The following is a 23,456-nucleotide window of genomic DNA, read 5'->3' as shown; positions in this document are numbered from 1 at the left end:
ATACAACTCAGCCAGTAAGCCGTCGCTTCGGGGAGTCTTATTCTTCTCGAAGGACTCAAGGGCATTAGTCAATTCATCAGGAGCTAATGGTTTGTCCAGACTCTCCCGTGTACTGTTGTTTAAGACCTGCATGATAGGGACAGGAAGGACTGGGAGGCCGTGCTGTCTGTGGGGTACACGTCATACAATCCGGCATAAAAGGATTTGCTGATCCCCAAAATGTTGGACTGCAATGGCTTTACTGAGCCGTCTTCTTCCTTCAGGCTGCTGATCACAGAGCTCTCTCTGTGTACCTTTTGGAAGAAGAAACGTGAAAACATCTCATCCTGCTCCTCAGAGTGGACTCTGGACAGAAGATGATCTTGGAGGCCTCCAAGGCAAAGACCGAGGCTTGCTGGCTCTTCACCTCTTGGAGTTCCTCCTTGACATTGATCCCCATCGACTGCAGCCGGAGCAGGTTCTGCATGTTTTTCTGGAGTTGGGACATTTCTCTCTGTTCCTTTCTAGGCTTCTGGACACCTTTGAGGATGAAAAACCTCTTGCTGTATTCTTTGATTGCTTCCCACCAGTGTGTCAGGGGCTCAAAGAGGGGTTTCATGGTTCTCCAACCTTTGTAATCCCTCTTGAGTTCCTCAATGTTCTCTCTGGGGAAGTCCTACAGACAGTAAATCTCCGCAGCTTCAAATTGACAGGACTCCAAAAGGATTCTCTTGATGAAGTAGGCACGGTCAATGGATGTACCTCCTTCGCTGTCTTTTACCGCCACCCTAACGGTGTTATGTACCCCCTTGTTTGGGGCTTGACTGGTTGCAACCATCACCTCTTTAAGTTCCCAACGTTAGGCACTTAAGTCCCTTCAAAGGAGAACAAACAACCACAGAAGAGCTTCCAATACCAAAGGGCAAAAAGGCCAAAATCTTTGTTGAAACCCCCTACTAAAAGAAATGATACCCACAAAAATAACACTTACACATATGCAGAAGCGACCATCATTATGGTCTCTCTCCTGCCACTTGGTTTTAGCCAAAAGGTTGAACAGGACATTGGAATGTTAATCTTTTCTTGATGATCTATAACATTTCTCAATCTGTAATCCTGAAGCACAATTCTTGCTTCCAGAGTTGTCAACAACCTTAAGTGAGCACAGATACCGTTTTTTTAAAATGTTATTGTTTCAGGGGTCTGATGTGGCAATTCAGATTTTTAAATTACCGACTCCTGGTAGTTGAGCAGTTAATATTTGTTTGTTTCATTGCAGGACTGATGTAGAGGATATGAACCAGCAAATTTAGTCCTCTGGGAGACGGAAGTTTTGTGGAAAAAAACTGCAGTGCTGGAAATCTGCAATAAACCCCGAAAATCTGGGTACATTTTTTTCAGGCCATCGACCTTAATTAATTCCGAACCGTCGACCTGAAACATTATAAATAGGCTCCAGCTTTTAAGTGGATGGAGTTTGAATGAGTTGAAATAGCGCCCAAATGAGCTCTGCTTTCTCCACGGAAGTTTTGTCGAGTTTGTTAACAGTCGAGAGGTTAAAACGTGAGTGATGGGGTTAATTCTAGAGTGAGATTCGTTAAAATAGATCAACAACAACAAAAAAGTGTATAAACTGATGAGGATGTAAACCTAGCCCCATTTTAAAAAAAATCAAGCCATATTAAATTCTCAGTCTCCTCCCCCAAGCCCAGATCTTTTTCCAATGAGCAACCAGCGCTGACGTAGCGCTGGGTTTGTTTTCATTCCCTGAAGATGGCGTCCATCATGGAAGGACCTCTCAGCAAATGGACCAACGTCATGAAAGGATGGCAGTACCGCTGGTTCGTGTTGGACTATAACGCTGGCTTACTCTCTTACTACACGGTGAGTGGAGCTGGAGCTGCCATAACGACCTCGAAGGGCCGAAGCTATGAGCTGCTGGATATTGTGCACTCAGTCAGGCTTTTTTCTTGTGTGTGTGTCTCTCTTTCTCTCTCTCTCTCTCCCTCACCCCCTTCACGGAGGGCGACACACAAACTTGATAGCGGCTGGAAAAAGGCCCCGCCCCTCGTGGGCTGGGCTAGAGAGCGTGTGACGGCGGAATTAACCAATTAACTTTAACGCTCCGTAAAGTTGGCCTGTCAATTGAACGTCGGTGACCAATCAGCGTGTGGAAGAAGGGTGGGACTTTAGGTTGAAGGGTCAGTCGTTGGCAGGCTAGATTAGTCGGTGCTGTGGTAACGGTGGCGCTTCAAATGAGCGGTTGCAGCCTTGACAGACAGTGGTAGGATTCTTCTCGGTGTGCAATACACTGTGCAGAGCTTCGGTAGAGTCACATAATCAAACAGGAATTTTGGTGCTTGGTTCTTTTTGAGTGCCTGGCCTGCATTACACATTTTAAGATGTGGTAGAGATACGCGGCTTAGTCGGTTATTACACGGACCCATTAATTATCCTAAAACCTTTGCCAAACCTTGTTTCCTTTGTCCATGAACGCATAGCAATTGAATTGAGGCACCTCCCAAAGCAAAAGCAAAGTTTGATCAATATTCGTTCATGAAAACGTTGTAGTAATCCACTCGACATCTAATTTAGCGATAACCTCGTTTGCAAGTTTTCCAGTGCGAATCATTATTTGAGGGAAAAAATACTCAATTAAAACTGCTAAATCCAAACCTTTTGAAAGGTTAAATAAAGGAAGAGTTTTTATTTGTGGGGCGTGTAGAACTGTGCTTTGCTCTTGTTCTTAGAAAACACTAAAATATTTGCAACTTTGAGTCAAGAATTATGCCATATTATTAGTCTTATTTAAAATTATTACTTTATGCCTGGCTTTTATTATTGGCTAGAAAAGACAGGCGACTTTCTATTTCTTGGCTTCATGCTCTTGATCTGGTTGAAGGTGAGCACAAATGATCACTCTTCAGTTTATGTTTCTGCTCATGTGGAGAAGTAAACACTTGGGTGCAGTTGTGTGTGCACAATATAAATCTATCTGTTAATGGTTTGAAAAATTTTTGATTTGGTATGTTATCTGTAGATGACAGTGAATGCAGTTTTACGTGATGAAATGAGAACAATGAGGCAGCATCTAGTGTTAAGGTGACAACCTCAAAAAGCACACTCAGTAATCCCCAAGTATTTGCAAATACTCTTAAAGCAACCTGTGCAATGTGAACGTGACATTTGTTGAGCCGGAACAAAAGGAAAAGTCAGAAAAAGAAATGCATATCTATCAGAATGTTCCCAAATTTTGTAAGAGAGATGCAGCAAAAGTTAGAAAAGCAGTGAAGTCTAACACAATTGTGTGGATATCAATTAAAACCAGTTGGAAGCTTTGGAATTGGAGCAGTGTAAATGCAGCAGCATATGCTGAGCAGCTTTCAAGCCAAGTAAACCCACACCAGTAATGGCAGCCCTGCGCTGTTCTACAGTAGACAATGAATGATAGATAATATGCTTCCATGCTCATGTATGATATCTTGGAGAGGGGCATTCACATCCCTTCATGGAGCAATAATTACAGTTTCTCAAACTATATTCACGAACTCTACTACCACTTAGCAGTAATTGCTTGTTCAGTAAGAAAACATGCATTTGCATTCCCAACAAAACTCACTTCGCAGTAATTCTTTGAAATTGCATAAAACACACATGCACCCTCAAAACTCCCTTTCACCAAATATTAATTATTGGATCTCGCAGCAAACACATTAACAATCCCAGTGCCTCCCTAGGAAGAATTCTGCTATTGGAAGAGACAGCCAAATGAAACAGTCTACATTTTGATATCAGACTCTCAATTTGATTTTCCCCTGCCTACTGATGTGAACCAGTGCGACCCTGATTAAAATAGTCCATGATCAAAGATGAAAATGTAGTGATGCACATTACTTTGAGTTTGGGGTGGGTGAAATACTTGAGGTTACATATGCTTCTCTTTCCCTAAACTTAATATAATTTTGGGTACGGGAAACAGTTAAAATATATTCCCATCTGTGTGTATAAATTTCAGTGTTCAGCCATTGAGCAGCTGCTATGAATGATATATCAGTGAAGAATGACTCCACCATGTGTGATGGGCCTAGGAGGGCATTGAAGATGGAACTGGGCACACTGCTGGCATGAGAGAAGATATAATGACTATTGCGACAGCTAGAAGTAGATTCGCAAGTAAGTCCTGCAGTGAAGATGCAATGGAAGACGAAGGATGGCCAACTGTGTAGAAAGCAGCAGCCATTGAGGAATCGTAGAATTTACAGTACCCAAAGACCATTTGGCATATTGTGGCTATGCCAGTCGTAGCTTATTTAACTGAAGCTGTCTATTTTTCTTGCTCTTTCAATTTACCATTTAAAGTTAATTTTCAAGTATCTATTTGGTTCTCTCATTCTTCTGACAGACATCCAGCTTTGTTTTTTCAGCGATACTTCTAACTACTAATTCATAATTTTCATACTTTTACTAAAGTAAAAAAATACACTCGAGTACTTCTATATAATTAACATCAAATACCGGGTATAATTCGACTAAATGTTCACTGTTAGGTTTTTGGCTTTAATCTCCTTTGTGTAATAGTATGCCCAGAACAACATGATTATTCCAGTTGTGGGCTAACCAACATCTTGTATAAATTCTTCATTGCTTTTTCTATTTTATGGATATCTGTTTAAAGTCCAGAATACCATTTACCTTTCTTTGGCTATTTCATGATTCTGTACCCTAAATATTTCTATTCCTCCATTTTTTTTTTGAAGATGCTGAACATTTAAATTATTCTTTCACTTGTGTTACCAAATCCTATTGCATCTTGTCAGGCTATTGCATCTTGTCGGTCTATTGTTAGAAGAGAGATTCTTATTTCTAATTTATTCCTGAAATCAGTAATGTTCTAAACATTGAAAATCAAGTATCACAGAATTATTCAGTATACAATAAACGCAATAGAACCTAAACTTATTGTCATGATCTTGGTAGAGATCAGTAACTTGCTTTGGAAATTTGAAAACCCAGGTATTGACTAAAATAATGACGCCACAGGGTTCACTGTTTTTAAAAAAAAAAGAATTTTACTACAAAAAATCAAAGAACATGAGCACTAATAACAATGCTCTATCTTAACTAGTCAGAACCGTTAAAGATATTAAAAATACAATGAACACAGTTATTTATACTCAAACAAACTTCTTAACTCGAATTTCCTTCTATATCCATTTGACTTACACCCCCAAAAACCTCATGTTAAATATTTATCAGAAAATGCAGGGTTAAGCACTTGTTCTGAGTGCTGTCTGAAAGATTCGTATAAGGGTTGAGACTTCAGGGGCCTTCTGCTTACTTCTGGCAAGGTTTTCCCTTCAGATCTCCCCCAACCGTCTCACATTTATGCATCAGTTCAACGCAGGCATCGCTAGCATCTTAAGCATAGCCACCTCTGGTCAGAGCTCACTTGGATCTAATGTTTTTTAACTCTGGAGTATTGCACCAAGGATTGCACATACTCTGGTGCACTCTCTTCTCAGCTTGGCTATCCCAGAAGTCCAACTCATTGTTAGAATCCTTCAGTTAACAAAAGGTTTAAAGCATTTTAGCCAGCACATAGAGTTCAACTGAATTCAGCTCGAAAGATATGCTCTTTGCAACCAGTTTGTTCAGAACTAAATAGTTTGAAAAAAGAAGCACCCACCTGTAATTTACTACTTATTTACCTTTTTTTGCTATCATTTATCTCACAGGCAGCTTGGTCACATGATCTGTTACTGGAAGCAATTGCTTTTTACAAGAAATCATCTTCCAGAGAAACCGTGTTCTTAAAGGGATCACCACCCCAACATGAAATATAGTTTTTTTTCCCCAAAAGCGCAGGGGCCATGACAATACACATAAAAGGCATTGCTTATAACTAAACCTAATAGTTTGCTTGGGGATTCAAAAATGTTGTAGTTCTGAGCTCAGTACCTTAAGCCTTTGCAAATCCAATGCTCATTACAACAGCTAGTATTTAGACATTTTTCTTATTCCCTCTGTGACAATTATGCATTACATAATTATATGAAAGTTAAAATGTAACTCAGACGGGTATGAGAAATTTCCATGATTTGGTTGATTTCTGACATGACGTTTTGGAAATCTGTCATTTTAAATATATGTTCTGACGTTTGGGGCTAGTAAGGGGCTTAAAAAAAAATCGCACCTCTGTCAGTTGGTAAGAGCAGGATTGACTGCAGCGTTGTGATTGGAAGAGCAGCAAGTGCTGGAGAAACAGAACTGCTTTTCCAATCACAGATCCTGTCTCTCCCTCGTTTGCTGCTCCAGCTCCTCCAATCACAGGTTCCCTCTCTCCTGTTTGCTGCTCCTCCAAAGAAAAAAATCCATGCTGGAGGAACATCAAGGGTGGGAGAGAGGGAACTTTTATCTTTTCCTCCTTCTCTACCCCCACTTTCACAATTTCTAAGCATGGATTAAATTGTTTTCCAGTAAGTGAGATTGTGCTTTGAATATAATATTTAACTACTGAAATCTCAGTGCAAGCATAAATACCTAATCTTCCAGTGATTTTAAACTTCTCAAGACTAAGATAGTTGGATCTTTTGTGAGGTGTTCGTAACTGCTCACCTCATGGTACTTTTACAATTCCACCCATTTGAAGTGGCCTAGAGGATCTGCATTTCACCACAAATGATTAAAAAGTGCTGTAATTTCCTGTCCCCTCACACTGCAGTTACTTTGCCACTTTGTGCTATAATGTGTACATGATTCATTGTCACAAAAAAATTTAGACTATTTTGGCTTCAGCCACTAATTTTCAGACCATTATCGTGTTCGGCCACTCTCATCCCTGATAAGAATTTAATTGACATCACTTACAAATAATTTTAATGAAGTCTTATTTTTCCATCAGCTGGTACAAATACCCTACTTTATCACACAAGTGAAACCATCAATATAATTGCTATTCTACCAAGTGAAACTTTCAATTAAAAATCTGCATTTGATTCAGTAACATTCTGTGCCGGTCAATCTCCTATCATCCATTCTCCACAAGTTTTATCGCTTCCAAAAACCGCAGCCTGAATCCTGACTTGCACTGAGTTCCAATTCACTCATCACCCCTGCGCTCGCTAATCTACATTGATTCGCAGTGCAGCAACACCAAACTTTAAAATTCTCACCTTTTTTCAAATCCCTCCATAGCCTCATCCCTTTTTATCTCTGTAATCTTCTCCAGCACCAAAACGCTCTGAGAACTCATATTCCTCCAATTTTGGTCTCTTGTGCATCCTTGACTCCTTTTTCTCTCACCATTGGCAGCTGTGCCTTTTGCTGTCTAGGTCTTAAACTCTGGAATCTCCTAACTAGAGCTCCAGCTCTGCTGCTTTAAGGTATTGCTTAAACCTACCCATTACAGAGCTTTTGGTAATCTGTCCTAAAATCTCCTTATGACTCTTTTGAATCGCTGTTGGATGTATGACTGTATTAACAGTGATATATAAAAACAAGTTGTTGTTGAAAAGTCTGAACTTCCTGCCCCCTCCTTAATGCCATCACCATTTTTTTAAAACTACATTAGCATTATCAACACCATAGCTTGAAGAGCAGGGCAGAGGGTGGGTAACAAAGGGCTTAATGCTTCAAAATTCAAGTTACCTGTTTGATGGTATACACTCTACTTGCATGGGTGCAGCCTCAGCAATACAATGAAAACTCAACAGCCCCTGCGTCTGAACAAAATAACCATCACTTCCATCATTGGTGCACTGTAGCTGCAGGATATACTATCTACAGAGTGTGTTTTAACAACTCGCCAGTCTTACTTCAACACCGACCTCCAGCCTTGCAACCTCTACCACCAAGAAGGACAAGAGTAGAAATATCACAGGAACAATACTGCCTCCATGTCACATCATCTTGATGTGGACATATACTTCTATTTTTATATCATTGCTGGATCAAAGTACTGGAATTACCTACTTAATGCCATTGTAGGTTTCATCAACATGAGGACTGCAGCAGTTTGGACTAAGCTTGCCATTACTTTTTTGAGTGTTACAATCCGGTTATGGACCGTTAACATTTAACGAGAAATCCGAATACCTTGTTTTAACCAACAAACTATGTCACAGGATTTCACTTTTTAAACAAAACAACTTGAATTGTGTATGTAAAAAGACTTAAAACATGCACTATTAACTTCACAATATGGTTTATAACTATATATGTTATATGCTCAAGTTTACTTCCTACTTCTGCCAAGAATTCTGTTATCAGACACATCAATCTTAAAGTTAATTACTTCTGTATGTATGTCACAGTTCTCGGGAGAATTTTCCTCAGCTGCAGCTATTTCGGAGATGAAACTTTTATTTGTCTTCTCTTGACTGTGGACTTGACTCAGTCCTTTGTTCTGGTTATTTTTCCAATACTTCCAAGCTAATAGGCTGGTTACCTACTTTTGCAATAAGACATTGTGAGGCTTACACTTGGGCAGGACAAACAAGGCACAGGAATACACATGAATGGTAGGACCCTGGGAAGTGCCGAGGATCAGAGGGACCTTGGTGTGCATGTCCACCGCTCCCTTAAGGTAGCGGGACAGGTAGATAAGGTGGTTAAGACGACATAAGGGATACTTGCCTTTATTAACCGAGGCATAGAATATGGCAGGGAAGTTATGCTGGAACTGTATAAAATGTTGGTTAGGCCACAGCTAGAGTATTGAGTGCAGTTATGGAATCCACATTATTGGAAGGATGTGATTGCATTAGAGAGAGTGCAGAGGAGATTTACCAGCCTGTTGCCTGGGCTGGAGAGTTTTAGTTATGAGGAGAGATTGGATAGACTGGGGTTATTTTCCCTGGAGCAGAGGAGATTGAGGGGGGACATGATTGAGGTGTATAGAATTGAGGGGCATAGATAGGGTAGACAGGAAAGGAACTTTTCCCCTTGGTGGAGGAGGTTTAGAGGGGATGTGAGGAAGAATTTTTTCACCCAGGAATCTGGAACTCACTGCCTGAAAGAGGCAGAAACCCTCATAACATTTAAGAAGTATTTGGATGTGTACTTGTGATGCCATGGCATACAAGGCTATGGGCCTAGTGCTGGAAAATGGGATTAGAATAGTTAGGTAGTTGTTTGACTGGTGCAGACTTGATGGGCCGAAGGGTCTTTTTCTGAGTGGTAGACCTCCATGACTCTATGGCTCTATTTTTCCACAAGCTTCAAACTAGACAATCTTAAAGCTTCTGCTCCTGACAAGACTCAAACTGAGGTTAAGCCTCACCAGGCAGGTCTATCGAACTATATTTATTTTGGTTAACTTCTCTTAGTGAGCAGCAAACCACATGAGGTTCAAACTGCAACTAAAAACCTCTCCCAGAAAATACCCAGATGAACTGGAACCAGAGAGCCTTCCTAAGCTCCACCCACCTCCGTAACAACATAGCCTGCTCTGGGCTATCCTCAAACCGCCCTTTAAGCTAATTATCTCTGAGTTAGCCCAAACCGACCTTTTAAGCTAATTATCCCTCATTTACTATTTCTCCAGCTAAATATTATAGCCCTATCTCTTGTTTTCTGGCTTTATTAAACAAACATGGGTAACTGTCTATAATAAAAGCAAGATACTGCAGATGCTGAGGACCTGAAATAAAAACAAAGTGCTGGAAAACAGGTCTGGCAGCATCTGTGAAGAAAGAAACCGAGTTAATGTTTGGAGTCCAATATGACTCTTTGGAACTAAAGAGAGGTAGAAAGATGATGGGTTTCATGCTGTGGAAAAAGTGGGGAGGGGCAGGTAGAGCAAAAGAGAAGGTCAGGAATAGGTTAGAGGGTGGGGGAGATTAAATGATAAAGATGTAATGGAACAAAAGCCAAAAAGAGAGTGGTAATGGTAGTATTAAAGACACAAAGCATTGGCCCAGAGTAGGTGTTAACAGCAAAATAAAAGTTAGTGCTTTCTGAGAGCAAAAACATGAGAAGAAGCTATAGACTGTGTCTTGTTATCCATGCAGAATTAAGATGTCCCAATTTAAAAAAAATATTTAGCTCTTTTTATTTCCATACACCAGATTATAACTTAATTAATATTGGCTGTTTTCTGCAAGTAATAGTTGCATTGGAATTTTTTGGTAGCTTATGTTTTGCATAGAAGGCAAATGGTATGTTGGCCTTCATTGCAAGAGGACTTGAGTACAGGAGCAAGGATGTTTTACTGCAGCTATACAGGGCCTTGGTGAGACCATACCTGGAGTATTGTGTGCAGTCTTGGTCTCCTTACCTAAGAAAGGATATACCTGCATTGAGTGATTGCAGCGAAGGTTCACCAGACTTGGGATGGCCGGATTGTTGTATGAGGAGAGATTGGGCTGACTAGGTGTGTATTCAAAGGAGTTTAGAAGAATGAGAGGTCTCATTGAAACATATATAAAATTCTGACAGGGATAGACAGACTGTATGCAGGGAGGATATTTCCTCTGGCTGGGGGATCTAGAGCAAGGGGTCACAGTCTCAGGATACGGGGTAGGCCATTTAGGACTGAGATGAGGAGAAACCTCTTCACTGAGGGTGAACCTATGGAATTCTCTACCACAGTGGGATGTGGAGGCCAAGTCACTGAATATATTTAAGAAGGAAATAGATTTCTAGACTCTAAAGGCATCAAGGGGCATGGGGAGAGCGGGAGTATGATGCCGAGATAAAGGATCAGCCGTAATCATATTGAATGGCGGAGCAGGCTTGAGGGGCTGAATGACCTACTCCTATTTTCTATGTTTCTATAAAGTTCCAATTCTATATTCTTGCTTAATGATTCCTTCTGGTTAATGCAATCTTTCAACAATGTAGCTGAGATTAAAAAAAATTAATGGAACTAAGATTAGCGGGGCATCAAATATTGAGAAGCACTGCAATTTGCATTTACATTGAAAGAAAAATTCCTCTTTCAAACACTTTTTTTTTTCTGTGACTAATGTTGAGATTAGTTAAAAGATTAACATTGCTAATGGCAATTTGAGGAACTGTAGCTGAAAAATTCATCATTTTCATCCAGCATTTTGCCGTATAGTGGTTTAGAACAATTGTCCATAAAATACGTACATTTTGTTTGTGTTCCAATATCAAATAATTTTCACCAAAATGAAATGTTACTCATCAGAAAATAATTAGCCTAGTAATGAAAGCAGGATTTGAAACATGCACGGGGGAGAGGTAGCAAAATCACACTTTAATATAATTTCTCTTTATCACTGCTTAATACTGTAGATTGCGGCATATGGGTTGACCTTTGAATCGATGAAAAATCCTCCCAAAAACTGGGGTTGACTTGAATGCCGAGGATGAAAGGTTGAGTGGTTGCCATTTTGAAATGAGAGAGAATTTCTGTTCATTGGTTGCTATGTGGAGTCTACTCTGTTTGGGTGTGTCTTAAACTACCACATCTTCTTGGTAACACAGTCCATATTGTCTGTTTGATCCCATGTGCCAACTTATAAGGTAAATATAACCCTAAACATGTATTTCTAAGTGAAAAGTTGAGGCTGACTGTTAATGCAAGTATAATCCTTGTTATGACACAGCCGATGGTAAATGCTGAGTTCAAATCCCAGAGGGAAACTTGAGACAACTGCCACAATCCATTTTTGCAATTAGTATGTTTCGAGATGTGGGCTTTGAATTCAGTAGTAATAAGACCACTGAGCCTTATGGGTTTTTGCAAAACTAGATTAAACATCTATTAATGAGAGAAATGATTTTAAACACATACATATGTCTACAAGTTACTATTATAACTTCTAAATCTCCCAGTTACACCTCTGTTAAGGCAACAGTAAGACACACAGATTTTAAAAGATGCAGGCAAAGAAACATGATACCCTGAACTATCCAATTCAAAGTGAGTTTTCTTAACTTCAGTTCGTTGTGGACAGCAGCTTGAGGCGTAGATGCTGAAGGCTTTTCATACTTGTTAGACCTTCACACACAGCCTTCTCTCCTTCATGCATATTTTCCCCTTTGAATGCAAATTCCCATTGTTTCACTATGTCTTTGGACTTTATCTCCCTGATAATAAAAATTTATCAAAGTATCAATTTTAATCTTTTGGGAAAAATAAATACACTGTTTCTGAACTTCACCTGGCTAGGTGACACATTTCACCCCTCTAAAAACAATCTAATTTGGTTTATTTAAAAATGCAAATGTTCTTTTAGACCTGACATTCTAAACTTCCCCCATGTTTACCTACTTAACATTTCAAACCCAGTTTATCATCTAACACATCAAAGCCTTCAGACCAGCTGCCTTTAATCCAATTAAGTCTCTCACTCACTCACACACACACACACACACACACACACACAATTTATTGTAAAATAGTGGTATCTGTGTCTATCTTCCTGACATCCTAAACATGTGTTTATTAGCTGAAAAATGGGGGTTGTATACATAGTATAGGACTAAACCAGCATATTGGTGTTCAAAAACAGGGATTGTCTTATGCACCAGGTCAACTTAAATGCTGCGATACACGGTATTTCTGTTTAATCAGTATTTAAATAAAATATTTTTTGAGGTCCTAGCAGGTATCTTTTTGGATGGGATGATAGATTGAAAATGTATGTTATGAGGAGATTGGAAAAATGTATGATTGACAACAGGATGGGGAGTCAAAATTGTGTTTTGCAACAGCATTGGAAATTGGTATTGTTAATATTAACTAACCACATCAGGGCTTTTCTTGCCTGGTAAAGCCTGGTACATTATAACTTATTGAGAATCAATTCTTTGGTTTTACGTCTTTTGAATTCTTTACAATGTTACAGTTTACTTCTTGAGGTATGTTGTAATGACTAGTCAAAGGTCAGCTTTAAATTTTTAAACTCTTTCTGTAAAGTTTTGTGCATCAGTGTACAGTTAAATATTATTAACCCAGATTAAGAAATATGTATTTGCTGACATTGTATTTGTTGACATCCAATGATGTTTCAAAGTTATGTACATAACCTATAATTCTGTATGAAATGCACCTTCACAGCTTCTAATTTCACAAACTCATGATCAGTCAAACATTTTCTGTTATCACCTTATCCCAATTTTCTTTTAGATTTCCCTATTGATACGCAAAATTTAAAAACACAATTGAGAACAATATAAAACAAATCAATTGTCTTGTAGAAGATCTTGGTTCAGACTCAATTTGAATACGGTGGGCAGTTTTAGGTTCCTCACATTGTGGGTGATATTTAGGTCCTGGAAAAATTTTAGCCATGACCATAGGAGGTTAATACTGAGCTTAAAAGTCCTTTGTTAGTGCCATAGACTTTGACTTTTACTCTGGAAAAGTGTGCATTTTGGAGAGAATTGATTGAAATCTTTAAAATAAGGAAGGGACTGGACTTTGAATTAGATAGGTTAGGCAGAACCAGGGGGCGTGCCTTTTTTATCATTTGTTCATAGGATGGGGTGTTCCTGGCAAGGCCAACTTCTGTTGTTCATAACTTGCGTAAGCATAGTACTAGATTAGATATCAGGAAGTATTGTAGCCGGTCCGTCATCAAGAATACGTTTAATTTTAAAAGCTGAGTGAAAACTATTGTGTGAGGTCTTGGCTCAGCAAGAGCTTCACCAAGGAAAAGTGGTTTAAAAGTGACAGATGATCTGAGGAGTCAGACATAAGTAACTTGGGGGTGGAGTCCTGTAACTTGTCCTTCAGTAAGAATGCATTCAATTTTTAAAAAGCCAACATTTAAAAGCCCAAAAAGGTACTCTAAAAAGGCTGTTTGTAATGGACAGTCTTCAGAAATTGGCCAAACTGCACCTCCCAGCATTTCATGGGTCCTTTTCAAACCTGACAGACACCAATGAATAACTTTTTAAATATATTAGTCAAGAGATAGCTGATGAAGCCAGCAGACCATGCAATGGGCATGTGTCTACAAACTGTAGAACTGTAAATAATACCTACAGATTTGGAGCCACTGTGTCTGAATGTGCACCCATATTCCTTGGAAATGCTCATCTCAGGGAACCTTTCGATTAGAGCAAATCCTAGCTGATATGGTGACCAGAATCTTCCCCTGTTGAAACCATCTTCATATGTTAATGGTCTATTCATGAGGCAGGATATAAGATTGCTGCAAAATGTAAGAAGGCACCGATTTGGAGAGGCAATTTGGCAATCATTGTCATGGGTGTGATTTTTTTTTTTGGTAGCTTTAAGAAATGTATGTTTAGTAGTAAAAGTAGTAGTGGTAGCAGATAGCAGTAACAGCCGAAGCAGATGACAGTAAAAGCAGGAGCTGCAGCAGTGGCAACACTGCACAGTATAAAGCCCTTGGCAAATATATTTAAGTTTAATGAGAGAATTGGATGAACTAAAACGTGACAACTATGCTAAAGGAACAGCTGGAACAGAAGCAGCAACTTTTCAGTGTCAGCAATTCAAGGGTTAAGTGTGAGTGCAGCTCAGAAGTTTTGGGAAGAGTGTTTGTGAATATGTCATGAAGTTATTAATGTATATAATAGTTTGGAGAATATTTTTCTTTTAAAATAGAGGTTTAGTCTGTGGGTGTGTCTTAATTGGATTAAAGCCAGCTAGTCTGGGTGCTTTGATGGGTTTCTAGTTTTGATATGTAAGAGAGATAGCGTGCATTTGCATTTTTTGAATAGAGAATTCAAGAAGTGGGGTGAAAACTGATGACTTTCTAGCGGCTACAAAGCAATATGTTTAATATAGAGTTGGTACAATGAAAGGGTTTTAATGTTAGAGAGGTTTAGTTCAGAGGTTGTTGATATAATGAGAATTAACATTCATTGGGGCTGCTAGGTATAACTTCAGTAGTTTTCGGGTGTGCAGAGCAGAGGCAATGTGAGATCAAAAGGTAGCTGCAAGCCTCCAACTGGCTCCACAGGAACCAAGAGAAAGAACCTCATTTTGAATTTGTAAGTTGAAAATGCTTTGCCTGGTGTTTGGTTAAGTCTATGGGTTGCTGTTGCCTTAATGGAGATTAGTTTGGGAATTTATTAAAAGTTATGACAGTAATTTGTAGCCTTGTGTATATCTATTTTAACCTGTGTAAATTAATAAAATGTTTCCTTTAGTTTAAAGTAAAACCTCGAACTGGTGGTCTGATCCTGCATTTTAGAGTCGCATCTCAAACATAATACTTAAAATTATAGGTTATGACAGTTGTTTAAAGTTTCCCTCTGGGATTTTTAAATAACTTCGCTTTACCAACTGCATCGGTCAGAACAAGTATGATACTGATCTAAGTTAAGGGAGCAAGATACTGAGGTTTGTAAGTTTATCCATGTTGCAATAAACTATTAAACGGAAGAGTTATGAGCATTGCCCACCGTTTGCTCCACCTGGATGGGTTCAGGCCGAACCTTAGAGTTAGGAGCGAAAGAGGGGAGGTGCGGTTTCATCTACCTAGAGTATTTTCACAACTTGTGCAGATTTACAGCAAGCATTCAAAGGGGGCTGGCTGATATTCTGAAATAAAACAGAAAATTCTGGAAATACTCGGAGTCAGGCAGCATCTAGAGAGAGAAAAACAGAGCTAACTTTTCAGATCCATGACCTTTCATGAGAAAGAGGAGAAAACTGAGATGTAGTTGGACAATATCCTAGCTATAGCTGATATCACAAAAAGTAGGTGGAGTGTTGCGCATTGTGTGTCATGGTCATTGCAATCGTGTTGAACTTTTTTTTATTGCCTTGGAGAGGAATTTCTCAGATTTTTATTTCTGTAAATTAAGTTAGGATTTGTAATTGCTTTTGCCTCTCTCATCATCAGATTACATTGCTGGTGATGAAGGTTGAGGGGTGTTGGGGATCATGATGCTCAGTTGCATTATGAGACACGTCCAATGGATCAACTGATTCATCCCTCTCTGTCATTTTTGTCTGTTCCTGTACATTTTTATATGCAACAAGTGAGAATACAAGATAAATGTAATTTTGGCTTACTTTCAAATTACTCCTTCAGTTTTCTCTCCCACTTCCATTTTGTTCTGTGATTGTATACTTTTGTTACTTTTCCTACTTTTCTATCCCTCAATTCTTTTACTGTTTGGATAGAAGATTGGCTGTCTGGCAGGAGGCAGAGAGCGGGGATAAGGGGGTCCTTCTCGGGATGGCAGCCGGTGACTAGTGGAGTTCCGCAGGGGTCAGTGTTGGGACCACAACTTTTCACTTTATACATTAATGATCTAGATGAAGGAACTGAGGGCATCCTGGCTAAGTTTGCAGATGATACAAAGATAGGTGGAGGGACAGATAGTATTGAGGAGGTGGGGAGGCTGCAGAAGGATTTGGACAGGTTAGGAGAATGGGCAAAGAAGTGGCAGATGGAATACAACGTAGGGAAGTGTGAGGTCATGCACTTTGGTAGGAAGAATAGAGGCATAGATTATTTTCTAAATGGGGAGAGAATTCAGAAACCTGGAGTGCAAAGGGACTTGGGAGTCCTAGTGCAGGATTCTCAAGGTTAACTTGCAGGTTGAGTCGGTAGTTAGGAAGGCAAATGCAATGTTGGCATTTATTTCGAGAGGACTAGAATATAAAAGCAGGGATGTGCTGCTGAGGCTTTATAAGGCTCTGGTCAGACCACATTTAGAATATTGTGAGCAATTTTGGGCCCTGTATCTCAGGAAGGATGTTCTGGCCCTGGAGAGGGTCTAGAGGAGGTTCACGAGAATGATCCCAGGAATGAAAGACTTAACATATGAGGAACATTTGAGGACTCTGGGTCTATACTCGATGGAGTTTAGAAAGATGAGGGGGGATCTGATTGAAACTTACAGAATACTGAAAGGCCTGGATAGAGTGGACGTGGGGAAGATGTTTTCATTAGTAGGAGAGACTAGGACCCGAGGGCACAGCCTCAGAGTAAAGGGAAGACCTTTTAGAACAGAGATGAGGAGAAACTTCTTTAGCCAGAGAGTGGTGAATCTATGGAATTCATTGCCACAGAAGGCTGTGGAGACCAGGTCATTGAGTGTATTTAAGACCGAGATAGATAGGTTCTTGATTGGTAAGGTGATCAAAGGTTACGGGGAGAAGGCGGGAGAATGGGGTTGAGAAGTTTATCAGCCATGATTGAATGGTGGAGCAGACTCGATGGGCCAAATGGCCTAATTTCTGCTCCTATGTCTTATGTCTTTCCATTTTTCTGTCATCGTCTGTTAATTGGATTATGTCCTAGGCCCAACCATCTTCAGCTACTTCAACAATAATCTTCCTTCCATCATCAGGTCAGAAATGGGGATGTTCACTGTTGATTACACAATGTTCAGCAGCACCGGTGACTCCTCAGATACTGAAGTGGTTCATGTTCAAAGGCCGCAAGACCTGGACAAGATCCAGGCTTGGTGTGACAAGTAGTAAGTAAAATTTGTGCCACAAAAGTGCCAGGCAATGACCATCTCCAACAAGAGAGAATCTAACCATCAGCCTTTGACATTCAGTGGCATTGCTATTGCTGAATCCCCCACTATCAACATCCTAGGGGGTTACCATTGACCAGAAACTGAACTGGACTAGTCATATAAATACTATGGCTACAAGAGCAGGTCAGAGGCTAGGAATTCTGTGGCAAGTAACTTGCCTCCTGACTGCCCAAAGCCTGTCCACCATCTACGAGGCTCAAGTCAGGCATGTGATAGAATACTCTCCACTTGCCTGGATGAGTGCAGCTCCCACAACACTCCAGAATCATCCAGGATAAAGCAGCCCGCTTGATTGGCACCCCAACCACAAATATTCACTCCTTCCACCACCGATGCAGCAGTGTGTGCCATCTACAAGATGCGCTGCAGGAACTCACCAAGCTTCCTTAGGGAGCACTTCCAAACCCATGACCATTACCATCTAGAAGGACAAGGGCAGCAGACACATGAGAACACCCCCACCTGGAAATTCCCCTCCAAGCCACTCACCATCCTGACTTGGAAATATATCACCGTTCCTTCACTGTCGCTGGGTCAAAGTCCTGGAACTCCCTCCTCAATAGCACCATGGGTGTACCTACATCACATGGACTGCAGTGGTTCAAGATTGCAACTTACCACTACCTTCTCAAGGATAATTGGGGATGGGCAATGAATGCTGGCCCAGCCTGCGAAGCTCACATCCCATGAATGAATAAAAAAATTTAGCGACCATATCATTGGTCCCTTCATCCAAATCATTTATGTAAATTGTAAAGAGCTGAGGCACCAGCACTGACTCCTGTGGCACATCACTCATCACATTTTGCCAACCAGAAAATGACCCATTTATGCCCACCCTGTTTCCTGTTAGCTAGCCAATCTTCTGTCCATGCCAATATGTTACCCCCTACACCATGAGCTTTTATTTTCAGCAATAACCTTTGACATGGCACCTTATCAAATGCCTTCTGAATAAGTACATTACATCCACCGGTTCCCTTTTATCCACAGTATATGTTACTTCTTCAAAGAACTCCAGTAAATTGCTAAACATGATTTCCCTCTTGCAAAACCATGTTGACTCTGCCTGACTACTCTAAATGCCCTGCTATAACATCTTCAATAATAGCTTCAAACAGTTTCTCTATGACAGATGTTAAGCTAACTGTCCTATAGTTTCCTGCCTTCTGTTTCCCTCTCTTTTTGAATGAAGGAGTTACATTTGTTATTTTCCAATCTTATGGAACCTCCCCTGAATCTAGTGAATTTTGGAAAATTAGAACCAATGCATTAACTATCACACTAGCCACTTGTTTTAAGACCCTAGGATGAAATCCATCAGGACCCAGTGACTTGTCAACCCTTAGTTTCAACAATTTGTTAAGAACCACTTCCCTGGTGATTGGCATTTTCTTGAGTGCCTCCCTCCCAATCAATTCCTGATTTATATCTATTTCTGGGAGTCACTTATCCTCTAGTGAAGATCGATGCAAAATACCTATTCATTGCATCTGCTATATCCCTATTTTCCATTATTAACTTGCCAGACTCACTTTCTATAGGACTAATGCTAACTATGTTAACTCTTATTTAAATATCTATAGAAACTCTTAGTATCTGTCTTTATATTTCCAACTAGCTTTCTCTCGTACTTGTAATTTTTTCCTCCTTATTATTCTTTTAGTCATTCTTTGCTGTTTTCTATATTCTTTCCAATCTTCTGACCTGCCACCCATCTTTGTGCCATTATATGTTTTTTTTCTTTTTTTTAAGTTTGGTACTATCTTTAACTTTTTTTAGTTAACCACAGATGGTGGATCCTCCCCTTTGAGTTTTTCTTTCTTGTTGGAATGTATCTATTCTGTGTATTTGGAAATATTCCCTGGAATGTCTGACACTGCATCTCTATTGACCTATTCCTTAACCTAAATTGCCAGTTCACTTTTGCTAGCTCTGCTTTAATGCCCTCATAATTGCTCTTATTTAAGTTTAAAATATTAGTCTTAGACCCACTCTTCTCTTCCTTCAAACCGAATGTAAAATTCAGTCATATTACAATCGCTGCTACCTAAGGGCGTGTTCACTATGAGATCATTAATCTTATCTCATTGCACAATACAGGGCCTAATATCGCCTGCTCCCTGGTTGGCTCCACAATGTGCTGCTCTAAGAAGTTATCCCAAAAACGTTCTATGAATTTGTCATCTATGCTACCTTTGCCCATCTGGTTGTTCCAGTGTGTATGTAGATTAAAATCCACCATGATGATTGCCGTACCTTTCTGACAAACTCCCACTATTTCTTCTATGATACCCCATTCTACCATGTGATTACTATTAGGGGCCTGTATACCACTGCCACAAGCGACTTCTTGCTTTTATGATTCCTCACCTTTACCCAAACTGCTTCTATACCCTGGTTTCCTGACCTTGGGTCATCCCTCTCTATTGTTCTAATTTCATCTTTAATTAACAGAGCTATCCCTTTTCCTAACTTCCTATCCTTCCAAAAGTCTACCCTTCAATATTCAGGTCCGAATCTATGCCATCTTGCAGCCATGTCTTTAATTACTATTAGATTGTACTTATTTATCTCTATTTACATTATCATTTCATTTGTTTTATTTCGAATGCTATGTGCATTCAGATACAGAGCCTTAAGTTTTGACCTTTTGTAATCTTTGTAACCTCTAGCCTTGTCTGTTTGTTACTCTTAGACTTGTGCTCTCTGATTCTTCCTGTGAAGCCAGAGACTGGGGAATAGCAAGTATCAGAAGGGATGGGTTGTAAGGCTGGAAGAAGTTACAGATGAGGCAGTGCGTATGTCAGGTGGGACAGGAGTTGCAGAGCAGGGAGCCAACATAGATCATTGGGTATAAGAGTGGTGAATGAGCAGGACTTAGTATTGGATAGATCAAACGTGGGATAAAATATGTGCATTAGAGTTTATGATGAGTTGAAGTTTATGGAGAATGAGGCTGGCCAGAAAGCATTGGGATAAAAGGCACTATGTAAAATCTATAATTTATGATGATGCAAGGTCATCAACCTGAAACGTTAATTCTGTTTCTCTTTTTACGTGCTGCCTGACCTGCGGGTTTCCTGCATTTTCTGTTTTTTTTTTCTTGTATTTGTAATGTTCAGTCGCGCGGTCCAACAGCAATGCTTAAATATTGGTGGTGAAATAGGGATATAGTTGAGGATCAGGCATTTGTTAACCTATTTCTCAATTGTGATTCTTAGTAAGTCAATTTTTTGTTTTGCTACTTTGAGATAAATAATACATTTACCCTTAGATTTATCAGCTATCTGTTGAAACCAGCAGAGCCGGAAAGTGCACTTTTTATTTGGAGAAGCTGAAATTACTACCTTTCAACAGGACAAAGCACAACGTAAACATTTGTGGAAATAAATGCGAGCTGCTGCTGCTGCTACTATTTACTTAAATAAGACCGAGCTGAAATTAAATATAATCACCCTGAATTATCTTTGAAGGTGTTTTCACCCAGAGCTTTCACTACAACGTTTAATAACACATTTCTAGACGCCTGTACACTGGCAACAAATGAATATGGGAAAGTAACACTGAAAACTGTACTGACAATTAGGATTAGGCTTGAGCTTTTAACAATGGACAATTTGATATCATCTAAATTTATCTATGGATGTAGAAGATGCAGTACCAGTTATAACACAAAGCTAATTGAAATCTGAATAGCTAAGATAGGTTGAGCAAAAGAACATTGTGCTTTTTGGGTTGAAAAACCAGTCTTATTTATTGTAATTTTATACTATTGCAGAAGATCATTAGCTTATTCAGCTGACTTGAAAACTGTGACAAGTTTCAGGCTGTTTTCACAATGAGATGATAGAGTCATGGAAGTTTTGCATTTTTATGGTTGACAGAATCTAAACATTTATGCAATATCATGTGCAAACAGTAAAAAAGAGCTTTTTGTTGATAGCTAGATTCTTAATTCACTGTGGCAGAAAGGCATTGAGAGATAAAGGCATAATGCCAGCTAGAAGGATTTGGTGATTGGAATAAGGAGAAAAGAATCTTCTAAATTTTCACATTTTTTCCACTCATAGGATGTAAGTGTTGTTGACAAATCCTGCATTTATTGTCCATTCCTAGGTGCAGTCAAGAAGGTGGTGATATAGTGAACCGCCGTACAGAACCGCTGTAGTCCATGTGGTAAAGGTGTTGCCACAGTGTTGTTCGTTAGGGAGTGCCACGATTATATAACAGGAGAAAAGGGTGCTGATTGGTTAGCAAGTCGACACTGACCAAGGCATTGCCATGGAGAAAGCAATGGGGACAATAGCTGCCCCAGCCTCCTGGATAACTCCAAAAAGATGCAAGCATCAGAACTGGGGCCTCAACTGTTTGCGATCTATAGTAATGACATGGATGAAGCGAACGACTAATTTGCTTATGATACAAAAATGGGTAGGAAAATAAGTTGTAAGGAGGATACATAGAGTCTGCAAAGTAATATGGAATTGACAAGTTAAGTGAGTGGTCAAAAATTTGGCAGATGGAGTATAATTTGGCAGGAATAATTGATAAGCAGAATATTATTTAAATGGAGAGAAACTGCGGAATGTTGTAGCACAAAAGGATCTGGGTATCCTAACTTTGTGATTCATTAAGTAATTAAGAAGGCAAATGGAGTGTTGGCTTTTATTGCAAGGGGAATGGAGTATAAAAGTAAGGAAGTCTTGCTACAGCTGTAAAGGCATTGGTGAGACCACACCTAGAGTATTGTATACAGTTTTGGTCTCCTTACTTAAGGAGGGGCATACTTGCATTTGAAGCGGTTCAAAGACTGTTCACTAGGCTGATTCCTGGGATGAAGGGTTGTCTTGTGAAGAAATATTGAACAGGTTGGGCCTAAACTGATTGGAGTTTAGAAGAATGCAAGAGATAATCTTATTGAAACATTTAAGATTCTGAGGGGGCTTGCAGGATAAATACTGAGAGGATGTTTCCCTCATGGGGGAATATAGAACTAGAGGGTACAGTTTTTAAAAAAAAAACTGGTCTCCCATTTAAGACTGAGATGTGGAGAAATTTCTTTTCTTGAAGGTTTGTTAGTTTTTGGAATTCTCAACCCCAGAAAGTATTGGAGGCTAGGTCATTGAGTATATTCAAGACTGAGTTAGACAGATTTTTATCAGCACAGGAATTGAGGGTTATAGACTGCAGGCAGGAAAGTGGAGTTAAGGCTACAATTTAGATCAGCCGTGATCTCATTGAAAGGCGAAGCAGGCCTGAGGGGCCAAATGGCCTACTCCTCCTATTTCTTATGTTCTCATGTAAACCGTCTTTTAGATAATACACCCTGCAGCCACAGTGGTGGAGGGAGTGAATATTCTAAGGTGGTGATAGGGTGGTGATCAAGTAGGCTGTTTTAACATGGATAGGGTTGAGCTACTTGACTATCATTAGAGCTGCAATCTCCAAGCAAGCAGAGAGTTTGCCATCACACTTCTAAGTTGTGCTTTGTAGATGGTGGAAAGGCTTTGGGGAATTGCGAGGTGAGTCACTTGCTGCAGAATACCCAATCCTTGACCTGCTGCTGTAGCCAGAGTATCTATGTAGCTGGTCCAGTTCAGTTCCTGGTCAACGATAATCCCCAATATGTTCATTTTAGGGAATTTTACAATGGTAATGTCATGGAATGTGAAGAATAGGTATTAGACTCTTGCTGGAGATGGTAATTTTCTGGCACTTATGTGGCACGAATGTTACTTGCCACTTATCAGCGCAAGCCTGGATGTTATCCAGGTTATGCTGCATTTAGGCACACACCACTTCATTATCTAGGGAGTTGTGAATGGAACTGAACAGAGTGCATTTATCAGTGAACAACCCCACTTCTGACCTTAAGATGGAGGAAGGCCATTGATGCAACTGAAGATGAATGGGTCTAGGATTCTTCCTTGAGGAATTCCTGCATCAGTGTACCAGGGCTCAGATGATTGTCCCGCAACAACCACAACTATCTTCCTTGGCACTCGTTATGACTTCAGCCAGTGGAG

The 23,456-nt window shown here is 39.8% G+C and overlaps 1 protein-coding gene across 5 annotated transcripts in view; it reads left to right on the top strand.

Annotated features, from left to right (window-relative positions):
- Window positions 1–1,251: 1,251 nt before the first annotated feature.
- The window catches only part of osbpl9 (oxysterol binding protein-like 9), a 279,318-nt gene continuing 257,113 nt past the window's right edge, over window positions 1,252–23,456 (top strand). For all 5 annotated transcript variants that reach the window (XM_078561122.1, XM_078561121.1, XM_078561120.1 and 2 more), the window contains exon 1: window positions 1,252–1,863. In XM_078561122.1, coding sequence (XP_078417248.1) covers window positions 1,753–1,863 — 111 coding nt within the window. In that variant the 5' untranslated portion in view covers window positions 1,252–1,752. The remainder of the gene's footprint in view (window positions 1,864–23,456) is intronic.

Source organism: Cetorhinus maximus, chromosome 17 (genome assembly GCF_964194155.1).
Source record: "Cetorhinus maximus chromosome 17, sCetMax3.hap1.1, whole genome shotgun sequence".
NCBI classification, from domain to species: domain Eukaryota; kingdom Metazoa; phylum Chordata; class Chondrichthyes; order Lamniformes; family Cetorhinidae; genus Cetorhinus; species Cetorhinus maximus.
Note: the sequence above shows the minus strand (reverse complement) of the source record. Positions and strands in the feature narration are given on the sequence as shown.